This window comes from Sorex fumeus, unplaced genomic scaffold (genome assembly GCF_029834395.1).
Source record: "Sorex fumeus unplaced genomic scaffold, SorFum_2.1 ptg000131l, whole genome shotgun sequence".
NCBI classification, from domain to species: domain Eukaryota; kingdom Metazoa; phylum Chordata; class Mammalia; order Eulipotyphla; family Soricidae; genus Sorex; species Sorex fumeus.
In genome coordinates, this window is record NW_026606188.1 from 32253713 (window position 1) to 32272494 (window position 18782).

Below are 18782 nucleotides of genomic sequence, written 5' to 3' on the forward strand. Positions count from 1 at the left end.
GGTCCCGCACACCTGGGTTCCTCTGCCTGTTCCTGCATGCGTGAGGCTCGCCCAAATGTGTGGAGAGTAGTCTTAAGTGTGGCTGTGGCTGGTTCCTGAGGTCTTCAGCTACCAGGGCTCTGCTCGGGGCGGGGAGGGAAACTCAACCTGCCCTCCTCCAAGGGGCCCCGGTAAGGACAGCCAGGCATGGGGGCAGGAGACTCCCGTTTTTGTATTAAAAGCATAAATTTATCTCAAGATAATCAAAATAATCTCTTGCTAATTATGCTTCCCCAAATAGTAGGAAAATATTTATTCAAATCCAACAAACTCACTGAGCAAAGCAATTAGATATATTGATAAGTTCATAGAAATATTCAGACCAACTAAATTAAGTAATCTATTTCTATTATAAAACTAAGTGTGAACAAAGAAAAGTATAAAATTATAAAATAAATGTAGTGGTATTTAGAACTAGTAAGAAGATAGTCACTACTTATGTATCTTCATATCCTTTGGCATATTAACTAAGTGATATAAATATTAACAGTGTTGTCTTCGAATTTCGATTTAAAAATTTTTATTTTGTAATCAGCAAGTTTTCTAACAAATGTTAGCCTGAATGTAGAAGATGCTATTTAAAACCAAACAGCAACTGTACATGCTGGCTATACATTTATAATTTGACAATTATACAGTCTATAAAATTCAGCAGAAACATGAGACACATAATTAGGATGTTAAACATGAGACACTCAGAAGGCTGTCATTTTGTGGCAAAAAAATAAACTGTGATTTAAGTCAGGGCCACTGTCACTTCTGTTCACATATATACGCATTACTTCCAGAACAACCAGAACAACCCAGCTTGTAGTCAAAAAGAAAGTTACTGATTTTTGAAGAAAGAAGAAAATTCCACCTGGTACAAACTGATTTCATAAGTTATATGAAAAACATAAACATTTAAACACCTCTGACTACAGATCTTTACAAGTTTCCTGGTAGATCTGTTCCATGTGTATAAATCCTGAAAAAAAATGCCCAAATAGCAATGATATCACTTGGGGAAAAAATGATCAACTCACTGCTCAAGGAAACCATGCAATATTGAGTCAACAACCTTTCTTCTCGTTTACCTGTTTAATACTTATTGGATAAACCACAAACTCATTTCATTTGGTATACAAATGCACTTTCATACATATAGGACTAAAATTAACAACCAACAACACATCTGTGTTCAGAGTGTCACTGTTCTGCAACTGAGCTATTTTCTGGTATGGAAAACTGACTTAGCATCTCCATCTCCAGCGGATGCATGGTCCCTCCTGTGATAATCAAGGAGTGTAACGGTCCCCCCAAGTCCACAGTGCACATCTGCTTCAAGGTGCCTGATGCAATTTTCTGGTCTTCAGCTCCAACCCTGGCTAAGCCAACACAAAGTGTCTCTTCGGTGATTGCTATTCAAAAAGAAAAAAAAAAAGAAGAGAGATGAAAGATTGACATTTCATTCAACAAATACACTACCCTATCAAACATCCTAACACCAGCAACAAAAGCACACTTAAAGGAAGTCCCCACTGAAGCATTAGTAATAAGCTCTCAGTATCTTAAATCCTCTTTGATACATAATGAATTAAATTCTTAATGATTAATCTAAGATTTTTCTAAATTACTTGTACTGTCTGACTTATAAAGTAGTATCAGCCAGCCTTATTCTTTCAGAATTCTAAGTGCTTACTTTAAGGTTTTAAGATGTGATAAACGATTTCTCTTATCCATATACTTTTTTTGTTTGTTTTGGTTTAGGGGCCATAACCACTGTGCTCAGCATCTATTCCTGGAGCTGTGCTGAGAAGTGATACTTGGTGGTGCTTTGAGGGACCTCCTATGGTACCAGAGATGGAATCTGGGTTGGCCACATGTAAGGAAGTATGTTAGCCACTGTGTTATCTCTCTGGTCCTGCAGACTTATATGCATATACATTATGATCACAAAATGTTGTCTTTAAATAGACTGTGACCAATATCACGTGTTTATATTTTAACAAGTTTCTTGAGACATGTTCATACTGACCAAGAAACTGTGATACTATAGGTTAAAACAGATTAGTGTTTCATCATGATTACCTAACCAACAGGTAACAACAGTTTTTTACCGTGTGTGTGAGTGTATGTGTGTGTGTTTGTGTATATATGTGTATGTGCGTGGTGTCAAAGATTGAACCTAGAAACTCATACATGTGGGGCAAGTGCATAGCACCAAGCTACATCCCTGGCCCCTTAGTTTTTCACTTTAAAAACAAAAGAAATTTGATCTCTTTTAAAGTGTTGCTGTATGGCTAGGATAATAAAGATCAGTATCTTGTAAGCTATAGAGTCCTTAATGTGTAGATATTATGCTATTATTTCTATTTTTAAGCTTAAAATGAATGGTAAGTTTTAGTGTTTTCACTCTGATGGATTAACTTACGTAATAACACTTTTTTGGTTTTATTTCTGGCTGGGGAAGTTGTCCAAACTGAACACTGATCAAAATAAGGTTATGATCTATGCTAGGACAAGGAGGCATGCAAGAAATTCTGAAAAAATTATGGATATATAATTTTATCCTTGCAATTTTTTTTAATTTCTTTAACAAAGGCTATTCAAGTAAACAATACAATAACTCAAAAATGACTTCCTTTTTTTTTTTTTACAAAGAGGTGCTCATTGCTCGCTTCAGCAGCACATGTACTAAAATTGGAATGATACAGGGAAGATTAGCATGGCCCCTGTGCAAGGATGACATGCAAATTCGTGAAGTGTTCCATATTTAAAAAAAAAAACGAGGTGCTCAAAGGTAATCAGCATCTTAGAATATAATCACAGGTTCATGCAATAAAGAGTTTAATGACAACGAACATTTTTTATACTATATATACTATTGTGTGCATAGATATTAGGAATATAAGGATAAATTCTCTTGCCTTTACCTTGAAGAAAACTATCTCTGGTCTCAGAGGTTGGAGTGAGAAAAAAGAAGGCCCATGGGACTATATAAGGGGTTAAAGTGCTTGCCATTCATGAGGTCAATTCCAATTCTATCCCCAGAAACACATATGCCCCTCTGGGTACTAGTAGGAATGACTCCTGAGTTCAGAATCAAGAGTAGTTCCTGAGTATCACCAGATATGGCCCTAACTCCCTCCCAAAAAGAAAGAGGAAAAAAAGCAGAATAAATATTTTGTAGCACTAGAAGGTGAGTTCCATACTTTTCCAAAATATTTAAGAGGTAGGAGAAGAGAGAGAGAGAGAGAGAGAGAGAGAGAGAGAGAGAGAGAGAGAGAGAGAGCAATTGTGTGAATGCCATGGCCATTTACATAGCTCAGTGCACAGCGGCAGTCAGAAACTTTGAGATCGCTCAGGATCTTCGGTACCTGGCTCCTCTCCCTGTAGTCTTTGATTCTGGACAATCTCCAGGAGTTGCCGGGCTGCTTGGTTTACACTCATGTACTGGGGAGGTTCATAAATCTTCCTTCCCCTGTAAGTAGATGTCATTGTTCTTTGGTATGAAATCAGGTAAGTCATTACTAATGCATTTATTCTCTCAGATATACTCAAGCACCCCACAAACCACATTTTGTGTGAAGCTTTCGCATGACGCCCGCTTTAAGTATACACTAAAGAAAAATACAGCGACTGCTTTAGGTGTCTCAGGCTTTTTTCAGTACTCGTCAACTGCCTCGTGATCTCACTAAGATGTTGCCAGGAGTAAGAGTCCCCCCCAATTAAAGACAAATGTCTAAGTGAAACTTATTCTGTACTTCAGCCAAATCAAGTTCTGCAGTGTTCATTTTTGTTGCCATGTTTTAAAAATATATTCCTCTTTTCCCTTTTTCTACCAATAAAAATAAAACTAAAGTAGTAAATACAGCATAATACTGCAAACTTAGATTTATTCACTCCTGTATAACACCAAAGTTTACATTTGTCCAATGATCTTAATAAAAATATAGCTTTGCATTTAAAAAAACTGTTAAAATTAATTTTAATAACATATTTTATTGAGCTTAGTATGTCTAAAACACACATAAACAGTTGCGCCTATAAAAATAAAAAGATTGGTTTTTGAATTTTGAAATCTTTGAATTTTGTATTTTACGTGTTTAGCACACTTTAGTTCAAAAGTTACATTTTCATTGGAAATACCTGCTCTGTACTTAGATTTCATAAAATTTCTGGTTACAAAGAAAATTTATGTATTTAAGCTATAAATGTAGTTCAAGTTTTCTATTACTAAGATAAATATTAAATTAATTAACATTAATAAGGCATATAATTTAATGGGCATTCGCCTTGGGTCCATTAGTTGTATTTTAACAGTTATTGATTACATGTGGGTTGTACCTACTTCAGAAGGCAACATTTCTCTAAACAAAAAAGGATTTTTTGAGGAAAATATGACAAAGTCAAAATGGAAGTAACTTGACCAAAGCACATGGCAGTTTTGGGCTCAAATTCATGTCTCTGACTCCATGTTTATTTAGTTTATAAACCTTTACTGAGTCCCAATTTAATGTTTATTAGGTGTCAACCATTTTTCTCAATTTTGAATCTATGAAATACATTACTATTTCTACTCTCTCATTTCACATATTAAACAATTTTTTAAATGGGGCTTATACCTGATGTTATCAGGGAAGGGTGTCAAAGCCAGGACCTCATACCAAGCAAGGCATCCATTCCACCACATGCACTCTCTCCTTGACCCCTAAACAATTAAATTTTGTTCTTTTGTTTGGGGGTGACACCTGCTGATGCCAGGACCTACTCTTGGCTCTGCAGTCAAGGATCATTACTGGCACTAGTAGTGGGGGGACCATACGGGGTGTCAGAGAGAGTAACCAAGTGGGCTGCATGCAAGGCGAGTGCCTAACTCACTGCACCATTTCTCCAGGCCCCCTAAACTATTTAATTCTGTTTTTTTGGGGGGGTGAGGTGGGGGGGGCACTCTTGGCAATGTGCAGGGGTTATTCCTGGCTCTGAACTCAGAATTACTCCTGGCAATGTTTAGGGGATCACAATGTTTAGGGGATCACATGGGATTACACTTTGGTTGGTGCATTCAATGCAAGTATATTTCCCCACTCATTGCACTGCTGTCCCGACCTCCCAAACTACTTGACTGTTAAGGAGAGCTGACTTCCAACATTCTTTAGAACTCATATCATCAAAGCAGAACTTACTGAATTGATCAAGGAGGTAAAACAGATGGAAGTTTACTCAAAATCAGACTTACTTGATAAGATTTTCCATAGACTGTTCCTTTACCTTGATATCTATAGAAAACAAAACAAAAGCAAAAATCCAGGTCTTTTAAAATTACTTTATCCAAAACCTATGGGTAAACTTCACCTGTGTTTGGGAAAACATTCTTCTCATGTCTCCAAAGTGTTCACTTGTGAGACAGTGAGTATCTTCCCTCACAAACCATCTACCGCCTTTTAACACAGATAGAGGGACCAATGGAAGTTTGAGCTTGTGTAAACATCATAAGTGAGGAAAAACACCATCAGACTGGCCCTGAGAATATACTGAGAGGATGTATTTCTCCTCTTGGAAAAGACACAGGAAAAATTTAGATAAATATTGGCATGCATACTACCTCTGTGCTAATCAGAATCCTTGTGTTTTGTTTCTACTAGCTGGTAACAACACAGACCCAACTGAAAACTCTTGACATGTTCTTACTCATTTTTAAAAAAATTATATATTTTAGGCACAAAAATATAAGTTTCAATACTTGAAACATAAATAGAAGAAAATTCTGATTACACTGGAAGAAACTTTTTCCTACTTACAGGCGATAAGACATTCCACGATAACAATGAAAAAATAACACCAAATAATCATTCTCCCAATAGGGTCTCCCCAACCACTTACTCCTAATGACTGGGGGTATCACATGCACAAAACATATAATTCTCACTTCACGCTCCCATAAAGTCTAACAGCATAAATGTCACAAGTCTTCAATTCTTTATACTTGAATTACAGATACTCTGCTGAACAACTTGGTAAAAGGTAAAAAAGCAGAATCACTCTACATCCTCACAGGAACTCAGTGCACAACAGCAAGAGTAACAGCTGCTTCCTGTTCTACATGATGAAAACAAACGGTTCAGCCAAAGTTTGTTTTCATAAAAATAAATATAGTGCAATTGAGGGATCTTTTCTGATAGACTTCTACATTTTTCAAAAGTGATACAAAAGTTTTTCTTACAAAATATATTGAATAGTCTGCTTGGAAAATACAATAGGTTTTTCTAAGTACACCTGGAACCAAAAGCAAATATATTATTGAATATTTCCATTTGTCTGGCATATTTAGGAACAAATGCCTGTTACTGAAAATGTGGATCTTCACTATAATGAGAATAAATCAACTTAGATTTTAAATGGTACTTAAAGATTTAAAATGTTCCGACTATTTTTTTACCTTAAGCTTTTTAAATGTTATTTGTTATAATAGTTTTAATATTTTACATTTTATAATGATGTGCTATTCAGAATCTGATTTTTCAAATGAGTTAGGAAGAACCTTTATAAGTCATGTTTTTAAATCATACATAAGACTGCATTAGTGAGTTAATCTCAAACCAAGCCAGTCTTAATGCTTTTTTCTTGTCCTTAACACTAAGTATTCAATTCTACTTCTAACTGCTCGAGTATTTCTCCTGTTTATCTTAGTACCAGGCTATATCATATGATGCACAGTACCTAGTATTCTAGCACTAGGCTCTTTGAAACAACTATACAATTAATGTTAAATGTTGTTAATGTCTACTTATATCATATATCCATCTTGTATTTCCAGATAAAACAAATTCTCCCTGTTTTCTTACCATGATAAATTCTTACTAATACCTATGGAGTTTGGCCATTTGCAGGTTTTTAATAAATACAAATTAATTTAAATGATGAGAATTCCAGATGATTAAATGATGATATATATGGATTGAGGACCTGGAGTCATATCTCATACTTCACACCTTGTTCCTGCTTTTGTTAATGGAACAAGGAAGACATATTGTTTAACCTTGTTTGTCTTTTCCCATGAAAGACAAGCAGTGAGGGAGCTCTTAGAGAGCACAAGAGCCAAAGTTCTGGTTTGTCCTTCCTGCTTCACCACACAATAGAACTCAATTGTTCTTCAGATGTTCAATTATATAACATGCTAGTTACAAACAAGATCGCAGAACACTATCCACTGGAACTATGTCTAATACTTCCTAAGTATTCCAAATGAATATGAACTGTATATTAGGAAGAGTAAGCATTCAAGAAAAACCTACACATTGAAAAACGTATACATCGAAACTGTAACTACGGAGTGAGGGTTTCCCAAAAGATAAATGTTATTCTATCCCATGTCCCCTCATTTTTTTAAATCTCTGTATGGGAAAGCTACCAGAGAGTCTGCCTCCTAAAATTCTTCTCTACCTGTTCTGTTTCAGAACACCAAAGTCCTTTTGTAAAACACACACCCACTAGTATGCACCCAATGATACTTACTATTTTTTAATCTTTCGGTTACATAGCTATCCTTCCCTCATTCTATTCTGACCTTCTAAAGTTTGGGATAACATGATAAATATATGTAAAGACATGTTCTATACAAATTAACAAAACCTACAGTGTGCTCTTATAATCAGTGAAGATTATAGAAAAAAGACCAGTCTCAGGGCTAAATCGACAGTATAGCAGGCAGAGGTTTGCCTTGCACGTGGCTGACCCGGGACCTATTCCCAGCATCCCATATGGTCCTCCGAGCACTTCCAGGAGTAATTCCTGAGTGCATGAACCGGGAGCAACCCCTGCGCATCGCCGGGTGTGACCCAAAAAAGAAAAGAAAAAAAAGCCCAGTCTCTTTTCACATGAAAAATTCAAGTACAAAACGACAAAGCTAATTAAGTGCCAAATCACACTAAGAAACAAAGTTAAGATAACTAAGAAAACTGACTGCTATATCCTACTAATAGGATATAGCTGCATGCAAGTTAAAAAAGAAGACGGGGGAGCATTCAGAGTCTGATGTAGATCTAAGATTAATTAGGCGCCAATGGGAATGGCATCTAATTCTACCTGGAACTGAATGAATTAGCAAGAGTTAAGGGTTTTCTGTACCAATGGCAATAAGATAAAGTCTAAGGAAAAATTTAAAAAAGAGCAAACAACCAAACTTCAACCAACAGTCTTCCTTAAATATGAAACTGCTGTATAGTGCCATAGAAAAGAGAGCAATAAGCTGTAAAAATGACCTTACAAGGCAGAAGAACCCCAACGAGTTTATAAAATGATTTAGATGACTAAAGAAGGGCCGGGGAGAGAGTTGAGATGGCTGGAAAACACACAGGACTCCCTTTCCCATCACTAAGGGGAGCGCAGATGGGAAGGATTAATACAGAGTAATGGGGGAAACAAAAACAAGAAAGGCCCTCTTCAGAAAGGTCACTTGGGATCAAAGAAACATTTTAGGATCTAAGAACAACAATGCTCCCCGTCAAAACTATTCATCACTGCCTCAGAGCATAAAGCAGCCACAGATGATACAGAAATGAAGTGGCGTGGGGCTGGGGAGATCACACAGGATTTAAGGCGCGTGAAAGGCAGACCCTGAGCCCAGTGCAATCCCTAGCCCCAGTCCCAGCATCACAGCTGTGGCTCTGTGGACTACCAAGCACTGCTGGCACTGCAGGGCCCAAGCAACGCGGCAGTCTCGGGCCATTCCCCCATTCCCACTGGGAATGGCCATGGCCCTTGAACACAACTTGAGAGGGCCCCCCAGTCAAGCTGCCTAGAACTGCTGGAAGTGCCCTCAGGCCCAAATACCCGTGAGAGCCCCCAGCGAGGGGGAGTGGGGGAAGTACCATGGCATGTTCTCAAAACTTTATTTATAAAATAGGCAGTCAGTTGAATTTGATCCATAATCACTAGTTTGCTTACATCTGCTCTGTTCTAGACATGAATTCTTGATTTGAATTGTAAAGAAATTGGGACCGGAATCAGAATACAGTAGATAAGGCACTTGCCTTGTAAGTGCCCAACCCAGATTCAAACCCCCGCATCCCATATGGTCCCAAGTCTGATGAGATTAAGTGTCAACTACAAGTGTCAGCACTTGCAGTAATTTATAATGACACAAAGGACTGGAAATTAGAAAACAAATACATTATTATGTTACAATATATTATTTTACATTAAGTAAAACCTGGTTCTTTATCACAAGTACTTTTAGAGGAATTGCTTTTAAAACTCTTTGAGGCAGGAAGGACTATTTTTCTTTCTTTGGGGCGTGATGGGGCTTAGGGGCCATACCTGGTAGTGTGCAAGGCTATTCCTGGCTCTGTGCTCAGGACTCATCCCTGATTGTCTCGGGATCCAGACCAGGGTTACAGCTACCACATCTATGGGGTCAGAGCAGTAGTACAGTGGACAAGAGTGTTGCCTTGCACACAGCAGACCCAGGTTCGATCCCTGGCATAGCTTATGGCTCCTTGAGCACCACAAAGGGTGATTCCTGAGTACAGAGCAAGGAGTAATCCCTGGGCATCACTGGGTGTGGTCCCCAAACAAAATGCAAACAAACAGCTACCACAGCTACATGCAAGGCAAGTGCCATGCCTCTGTCTCATCTCTTATGCTTTAAGGAAGGGATATATTTTTTTAATTTTTATTAGTGAAACACCATGAGGTACAGTTGTAGACTTACAAATTTTTGTGCTTGGGTTTCAATTATGCAATGATCAAGTACCCTTCCCTCCACCAGTACCCATTTTCCACCACCGCGGATTCCAGTATCCCTCCCAACCCCCATCCCCCCATCCCATCCTGCCTCTGTGGCAGGGCATTTAAGAAAGGGATTTTCTGTGACAAAAATGAAGGCAAGGTTAAGGAATGTTCACAATATTGTCCATCTTGTACCAGCATTAGGATTCTGTGTTCTGATTTCAAGTATAAGTTTATCAAAGTTACCAACTCATCCTATTCACTAGTCACCAATTAAGATCTTGATATCAGTATTTATAAACCATATGGAGTTTAAACAGGAACAGAAAGTGGCTGTGCTGGAAAATGCAGCCCATGGTCTTCTGAATGCTCTATCCGTATCATCATCTGGTATATAAAAAAAACAACCCCAGCTCTTTCCATACCAAATAGAAAACAGGATTTGTAGGCATCGTATAATGAAAAGAGCCGTGAATAATAGACCATATGTTTTCTACCAATTTCACCATCAGGAAGTTCAGAGAAACTGGAAAAGTGATTTGATAATTCTGGGCCTCAACTTTATCTCAGATCATCTCCATTATCTCTTTCATAACTATAATTTTATGGTTCAGTTAGCTTCAATATTGGAATAGTTGAAGAATATTTCTGAAAAATAGAGTACTAGGGCCTGAAAGACGGTGTGGTGGTATAGTGGGTGGGATGTTTGCTTTGCATGTGGTCCAATGCGATTCTATTCCTAGCACCTCATATGGTTCCCCCAAGCCCTACCAGGAGTGAACCCTGAAGTCAGCAGTATACTTTGAACACAATCAGGTGTGGCCCCAAAACCCAATCCCACCTCTGCCCGCCCCTCACCACCACCATCACAAAAAAAAAAAAAAAGAGGATAATCTTGGGGCTGGAGCGACAGCACAGCGGGTAGGGCGTTTGCCTTGCATGCGGCCGACCTGGGTTCGATTCCCAGCATATCATATGGTCCCCCGAGTACCGCCAGGAGTGATTCCTGAGTGCAAAGCCAGGAGTAACCCCTGAGCATCGCTGGGTGTGACCCAAAAAGAAAAAAAATAGAGAATGGTCTTGGTAAGAAATTTTTATATATGTCTACTGAATTGCAGTATACTGACAAGAAGCAGGTCTCAAGAGCCAAATCATTTAGGATGTGGAATTCTGGAAAGGGCTGATTAGAGCATAAGGGGGCTGTAACAGACATGTCCTTTTAAATCTGTAGCTCGTTACACACAGAACAGTGTCACCTTAACAGAACAATTCAAATGCAACTTCTCTGAAAATTCTATGGAAAAAACGTATGGGAAGTGGGCGAGCCCTTACCCAGCAAACATAGTGTGTGCATGCCATTCTGTCTGTTCTTCTTCACTTTGTCAAAGAAGCTTTCTGGTCTCCAGGTGTCTGTCCAAAAAACAATAGAAACGGTCTCTCCAAAGTTGTATAACTAGGGGGAAAAAAATCAATTAATGGAAGTATTCACTACTATTTAATAGTTAATTAAAATAAGTTAGAATCAGACATGAGGTGGGTTGGGGATCAAAGCTGTCAGAAAATCAGGTGATACAAGTTCCCTTCAGTTCCACATAGTATTTGGTCACTTCTGACTCCCTTCTGGTATTACGCTCCAAGTATTTCTCTGTTCAGTGTATCAACACGTGTAACCAGTTTATGATTTAATCACACAGCTCCTAAAAATACAGTGAAACAAAGAACCTAAAAGGAAGACCCTCCACCCGAAGATTGCTGAGTGGTCAGGACTGAGTTCAGAAGGGGAGTGTTATTATTGTCACTTGATGTATGAGAACAACAAAACTCAGAAAGATCAACTCACTTGCCTAAAGTCACAAAGTCAGTTAAGAAAAAAGGAATTCAGGTTGAAGTCCTTTTCACGATGTCAGATTAATAACACTACATATCACTTCTGCCATTTCTCAAAGCCTGTCCCTTAGCTGGCCCCCATTTGTTCCCTCCCTGTAGAACTGATTAAGGGTCACCTCATGAACCACATCCTGAGGCTCCCTCGTCCCACTTACTAGCCACACCACTAAGATTGCTTTGTTTCGATTTGGTTCCATCCCAGCTGCACAACTGTCTTAATTGATTACAGCTCCAAATCTTACACTGAGAAAATAAGGTTTTGAAATCTGGTTTTGCAACTTTTTAGCTGTATGACATTATCCTTTCAAAGTCTTTGTAAACACGGACTTTATCTTCTTATCCATAGGATTATGAGGATCAAACATAAAAAGGACATTCGTTTTCTCAATGTTTCAATTATATGGTAAAGCTATGAGTAAATAACTATGATTTAATTATTTGACAGAGGAAATGCTTGAAAAGAATATGTCCTAGTGCTAGAAAGCACTGAATACTGACAATTCTCTCTAGCCATCTACTACAAAAACAGTTTTGTAACTGTAAAGGCCCTGAGACTTCAGAGTATCAACTGTTCTAAGTTTCTTGAGAAGAAATTTCTGTCCTTTGGGTCCTCAGATCAGTTTTCAGAAGTTGTTCCCAACCAGGAAAACTGGTCAATGGCTGGAAATTATCACAAGGGTGTGGGGAGTGGAGGATAGTTAAAAGAGGAGGGTCAATTATGACGATAAGAATTGGAAATGAGGGGCTGGGGTGATAGCACAGTGGGTAGGGCGTTTGCCTTGCACGTGGCCCACCCAGGTTCGATACCCAGCATCCCATATGGTCCCCTGAGCACCACCAGGAGTAATTCCTGAGTTCAGAGCCAGGAGTAACCCCTGTGCACTGCCGGGTGTGACCCCCCAAAAGAGTAATTGGAAATGATCACTCTAGATAAGAACTGAGTGTTGAAAGTAGGTAAAGTACTTGATAACTTTTCAGCATCTGTATCACAAACCATTATGTCTAAAATGACAGAGAGATGAGCAAGATATGAGAGAGAGAGAGAGAGAGAGAGAGAGAGAGAGAGAGAGAGAAAAGTGCCTGCCATAGAGGCAGATTGGGGTGGAGAGTAGCTTGGAGGGGTGGAGGGAACCTGGGGACTCTGGTGCTGGGAAATTACACTGGTGGAGGGATGGGTGTTGGAACACTGTCTGACTGAAATGCAATCATGAACAGTTTTGTAATGCTCTATCTCACAGTGATTAGATTACAAAAAGGGGGGGGGGGGGGAAATCCCAAGATACAAAGGGGAAGCAGATAGAAACAAAACAGAGAAAGCAGAGCAAGCACTGTCCTCCAGCCCTAAGTCCCTAGGGAAAGTCAATTCTTCTGCCCTTAGCTCCTAAAACTCATAATGGTACTCATCATGATGGCTGTGAGTTCTCAGGTGAGGTTTATCATGTTTCTCTTATATATTCTTACCAGCACTTGCTAGTTACCTCCCAGTTCATGTTATTCCCAATATCCCTGTGAAAACGATCTAAAAAGATCATTTCCCCCGGGGGCCTCCAGCACTGCTGACTCTGAACATCACCACTGCCAGACCCAGAGCTGAATGATCAGGCCGCACCACTCGACTCAACATTGCCATGAGTGGTTTCCAGGCGTTGGGACTTTACTGACAGGACCTGTGTCGCTCCCCCACCCCCACCCCCATTACAAAATAATCTTATTTGAATATAAAGTAGCAAAAACATTAATCTCTAACTGTGAGATGGAGTTTATACGGCATCTATGCTTCTGAAAAGAAGAAAAGGTTGGTGGCAATGAAATAAATTATAAGGTGCAGGCTCACGGCATTGAGAGCTTTACGCTAAAGTAGTTGAAAAACATTAATTCAAATAGATATACACTTGTTTATTGCAGCACTTGGTACAGTAGCCAGGAGATAGAAACAATCCCAATGGCCAATAGCAGATGAATGGACAAAAGTTATATTGTGTAATCATGATGTAATATAATGAAGCTGTAAGAAAAGATGAAATCATGCAGTTTGCGGCAACGTGGATGGACTGGAGGGACATAATGTTAAGTGAAATAAGTCAAGTGAGAGGACAAACACTAATCATCAAACTGTCTGTGGAATATAGAGAAACAAAACAAGGGAACAGACAACTTCAAGCAATGATGAACCCTTGTCCTTGGATTACAAGACTGACTACCAAAACAGAAGGTTTGGCCCAAACCCAAAGAAGAAAAAAGAAATAGTACTTAGAGGCAAGTCAGGCAATTGCTTTTTTCTAGGTAACTGCTTACTGCCATTCTAAATATTGCCCGGGATCCCCCACTTCTGTTTCTTTGTTCAAAACATCTCATTCTTCCCCGTATTCAGTCTCCCAGTCTAAATTGTATCTATTTCTTCAAGTTCAGCTTGTAGCCTGTTTCTTTAAAATCCATCTTCAGGTACTCGCTATATGGAAGAAATGGTGCACTATCAAAATCATTGTCTCCCCACGCCCCCTTATTAATTTTATTATTTGTTTGTTTTTGGCTTTAGGCCCACACCCAAGAGTGCTCAGAGCTTACTCCTGACTATGCAGTTGGTGATCATTCCTGGTGAGATTAGGAGGACCATATGGGGTGCTGGAGATAAAACTTGGATCAGCCACATGCAAGGCCGGTTCCCTACCCGCTGTACTATCACTCCAGCACTCTTTTTATATTATTTTTTCTCTTTTTTCTGGTGCCAGTAACTAAACCCAAGGGCTCAAATGTACAGAGTAAGAGAGTTCATTGAACCACATCCCAGGCACCTCTCTCATTTTTGGTCACTTTTTTTTTCACTACCTGATTTTTTTTTTTTAAATTGTGTTTCTTCTCACAGACAGGTGTGGGGGGTGGGGGGAAAAAGAATTCAAGGAGTCAGAGGAATAGCACAGTGGTTAGGAGCACTTATCACGCATATACACGATCTGGGGTTCAATCCTTAGAACTCCATATGGTCACCAAGCTTGCCAGGAGTGACCTCTGAGCACAGAACCAAGAGTAAGTTCAAGTATGAACCCCCCCAAAAAAGAAAAAAAAGACTCAATATTAAGTTAAATAATCTACTAGCTTAGTAAATTATACCAGGTTAAAATAAAGCAAAGTCTGCAGTTACCTGCTGTTACCTAGACAAAAGCCCCCTTTGTGTTTTTCTTTGCTTTGGTTATGTTTTGTTGAAATCTGACCGCGGCATAGGGGTTTACAGCACAAAAGCTTATACTTGTGACAGCTAGTGCTGCTTAGGCTTCTTTCTGCAACTCCAATTCTTGTCACTGTATGATTTGCCCCAGTTTCCTTTTAGAGTTTACTGGTAAGTCATTGCGTTGTGCAAGACTGAGGACTGGTCCTTCTGTTCTTTGAGGCCCTGACTAAATGCTCGAACTGTTTGCATAATGTCCCAGAATTCATTGAAGAAGTTTGCACCACAGCCATGGGAATGGTTACAGTTTATAAATCAGGGTCCTAGAAAGCACTGATTATGTGAGGTTTTCTTTAATCCCCTAAATCAGACAATTCAAAGACCGAATGCTTCAGTTAGTGTTTATATGTGACTAGCATATCAATTCTCTTTTAAACGATCTATTCTTTTTCTTTTTTCAATTCAGAATATATTTACTGCCATGGCACTATTTCAGTGACTCATACTTAAAATATTGAACACCAGTTCATATATATATGTATATATGCATATCTATATATAGCCAGTTATATAGATACACACACACACACACACACACACACACACACACATATAGCTAGTTTTTCTGTGTGGATGAATGTTCACTTTCTTTCAACTTTGACAGCTTTCCCTTCAAGTCTTTTTACAAAATAAATACTAGCATCTCAAAATCTAATCAGAGATGCCAAAAATTTTTTTAGAACGTAAACAGTTGAGTTTATCAGAGTTAAATCATGAGGGTTGTTTCAAATATCTAAGAATCGTTTTGAGTTTATCCTAATAAAGAAATCGGTTGGATTTTAGCAGAATACATTCTAGAACTTCTTCCTCTAATCATTACAGACATCATCAAGTCATCAGAATTTATTAATTTTTACTCTGTGCAAAGCAAGAGGGACTCCACATGTTACGGTAGCATGCTATTTAACATATCAATCACATTTCCGGCAGCCTGTGCCTTAGTTGTGGAGTGTAAAGTCTTGGATTTGATTACTAGCACTGCAAAAAACCCAAACTCCCATTTCATTCGATTTTTTTTTTCTTTTGGGGTCACACCTGGTGATGCACAGGGGTTACTCCTGGCTCTGCACTCAGGAATTATTCCTGGTGGTGCTCAGGGGACCATATGGGATGGTGGAATCAAACCCGGGTCAGCCTCGTGCAAGGCAAATGCCCTACCCGCTGTGCTATCACTCCAGCTCCCCTCATTAGGTTTATTTTTACTGTACCCATTTTACAGGACAGTTATTCCTGAAGGTCAGGGAAGTTATTATTTGGCTTCTTATGATGATCTTGTTCATAAGAACAGAGCTGTTACAAGAATTCAGGTCTGCTATGTGAGAAAAATTAGATTGTGTCCTCTGGGAGGCCCAGGGGTCTGCTCTGCATCTCACTCTATGCATAGCATAATGCCTCACGCATGATAAATGATCTGTAATATCTGTTAGATAAATTTCCCTCTCATAGAACAATAACAGACCCCATTACCTGGGTCAGAGGTATTCCTTGCCTAAATTTGTTCCATAAATTTCACACTGGGAGTTTGATGTTTATATCACTGTCCCTGTTAATGTTTTTCACATAGATTCTTATTAGATGTAGCCAGAAATTTTACGGTTCTCATTTAATTGTTAAGTTAAATGAGTCTTTGTACACCAAACATCCACCACTGGACTTCATGGCTTCTCTTTTTTGATGTTTAAGTCTAAACTCATCTGCTCTGTATATGGAAAAAATTGGAGAATTCAACTTGCTCAGAATTCTATTGAGCTCCAAATGTATTCTTTTATTTTTGGGGGGTGGGGTGGGGATGGAGAGAATGGGGGCATGTGTGGAGGCTATTCCTGGCTCTGTGTTCAGTATGAGTGGCGGGGGGGAGGCAAGTTGCTCCTCCTGAAGTGCTCAGGAGGACCAGGTACCTGCATCTTCCAGAGACAGAACTCAGGCCTCCCACATCCCCTGCACACACTCTGTCATTGAGCTATCTCTTCAGACTAGATAAAACAGGATTTAAAAAAAAAAAATCCTTCCCTCTAAGATCAGGGACGAGACAGGGATGCCCACTCTCTCCACTGCTGTTCAATATAGTACTGGAAGTACTTGCAATAGCGATTAGGCAGGAAAAAGATATTAAGGGCATTCAGGTAGGAAAGGAAGAAATCAAGCTCTCACTATTCGCAGATGATATGATACTCTACTTAGAGAACCCAATAACTTCCACCAAAAAACTCCTAGAAACAATAGACTCGTATAGTAAAGTTGCAGGTTATAAAATCAATACCCAAAAGTCCATGGCTTTCCTATACGCAAACAGTGAGAGAGAAGAAAGCAACATGAAAAAAACAATCCCGTTCACAATTGTGCCCCAGAAAATCAAGTACCTAGGAATCAGCTTAACTAAGGAAGTAAAGGACCTGTACAAAGAAAACTGCAAAACGCTACTTCAGGAAATAAAAGAGGACATGAGGAAATGGAAAGATATCCCCTGCTCATGGGTCGGGAGACTTAACATTGTCAAAATGGCAATACTACCGAAAGCATTGTATAAATTCAATGCAATCCCTATAAGGATACCCATGACATTCTTCAAAGAAATGGAGCAAACACTCCTGAAATTTATATGGAACAATAAGTCCCCACGAATAGCTAAAGCAATTCTTGGGAAAAAGAAAATGGGAGGAATCAAACTGTACTACAAAGCAGTAATAATTAAAACAGCATGGTACTGGAACAAAGGCAGAACTGCAGACCAATGGAACAGGGTTGAATACACTGACATCTCCCCTCAATCATATGCTCATCTAATCTTTGATAAAGGTGCAAGTAATGTGAAGTGGAGTAAGGAAAGCCTCTTTAATAAATTGTGTTGGCATCACTGGATGGCTACATGCAAAAAAATAGGCTCAGAACTCTGCCTAACACCATGTAGAAAAGTAAGATCAAAATGGATTAAAGACCTCAACATCAGACCAGAAACCATAAGGTACATTGAAGATAAAGTTGGCAAAACCCTCCATGACATTGAAGCAAATGGTATCTTCAAAGATGCCACGCCACTGGCCGAGCAAGTGAAAACAGAGATAGATAAATGGGACTATCTTAAACTAAGAAGCTTCTGCACCTCCAAAGAAACAGTGACCAAAATACAAAGACAGTCTACAGAATGGGAAAGAATATTCACCGAATACACATCTGACAAGGGGTTGATATCCAGGATATACAAAATACTGGTTAAACTCAAGAAGAAAACATCCAACCCCATCCAAAAATGGGGCAATGAAATGAACAGAAACTTTCTCAAAGAAGAAATCCGAATGGCAAAAAAGCACATGAGAAAATGCTCTACATCATTAATCATCAGGGAGATGCAGATCAAAACCACAATGAGATACCATCTCACACCTCAGAGACTGGCCCACATTCAAAAGAACAAAAGAAACCGATGCTGGCGTGGATGTGGCGAGAAAGGGACACTCCTTCACTGTTGGTGGGAATGTCCACTGGTTCAGCCCTTCTGGAAAACAGTATGGACGATTCTCAAAAAATTAGAAATTGAGCTCCCATTTGACCCAGCAATACCACTCCTGGGAATATATCCCAGAGAGGCAAAAATGTATAGTCGAAGTGACATCTGCACTTGTTTGTTCATTGCAGCACTCTTTACAATAGCCAGAAACTGGAAGAAACCTGAATGCCCAAGAACAGATGACTGGTTAAAGAAACTTTGGTACATCTACACAATGGAGTACTATGTAGCTCTTAGAAAAGATGAAGTCATGAAATTTACATACAAGTGGTACAATATGGAAAGTATCATGCTAAGCGAAATGAGTCAGAAAGAGAGGGATAGACATAGAAAGATTGCATTCATCTGGGGGATATAAAGTAACAAAGTATGAGATTAATACCCAAGAATAGCTGAGATCAGCACCAGGAGGATTAC

At 39.1% G+C, this 18782-nt stretch overlaps 1 protein-coding gene and 1 non-coding gene across 2 annotated transcripts in view; one reads left to right on the plus strand and one right to left on the minus strand.

Annotated features, from left to right (window-relative positions):
• Nucleotides 1–512: 512 nt before the first annotated feature.
• Nucleotides 513–18782, minus strand: part of DPH5 (diphthamide biosynthesis 5) — a 44328-nt gene continuing 26058 nt past the window's right edge. Inside the window, exons 5-8 of the mRNA XM_056139129.1 lie at nucleotides 11083–11203; nucleotides 5261–5300; nucleotides 3399–3502; nucleotides 513–1439 (exon numbers count right to left, since the gene is read on the minus strand). Of these exons, the coding sequence (XP_055995104.1) occupies nucleotides 1228–1439; nucleotides 3399–3502; nucleotides 5261–5300; nucleotides 11083–11203 (477 nt within the window). The 3' untranslated portion in view covers nucleotides 513–1227. The remainder of the gene's footprint in view (nucleotides 1440–3398; nucleotides 3503–5260; nucleotides 5301–11082; nucleotides 11204–18782) is intronic.
• LOC130015848 (U6 spliceosomal RNA) lies at nucleotides 2692–2798 on the plus strand. The gene has a single exon (XR_008791169.1). It is a non-coding gene; the product is annotated as a U6 spliceosomal RNA (small nuclear RNA).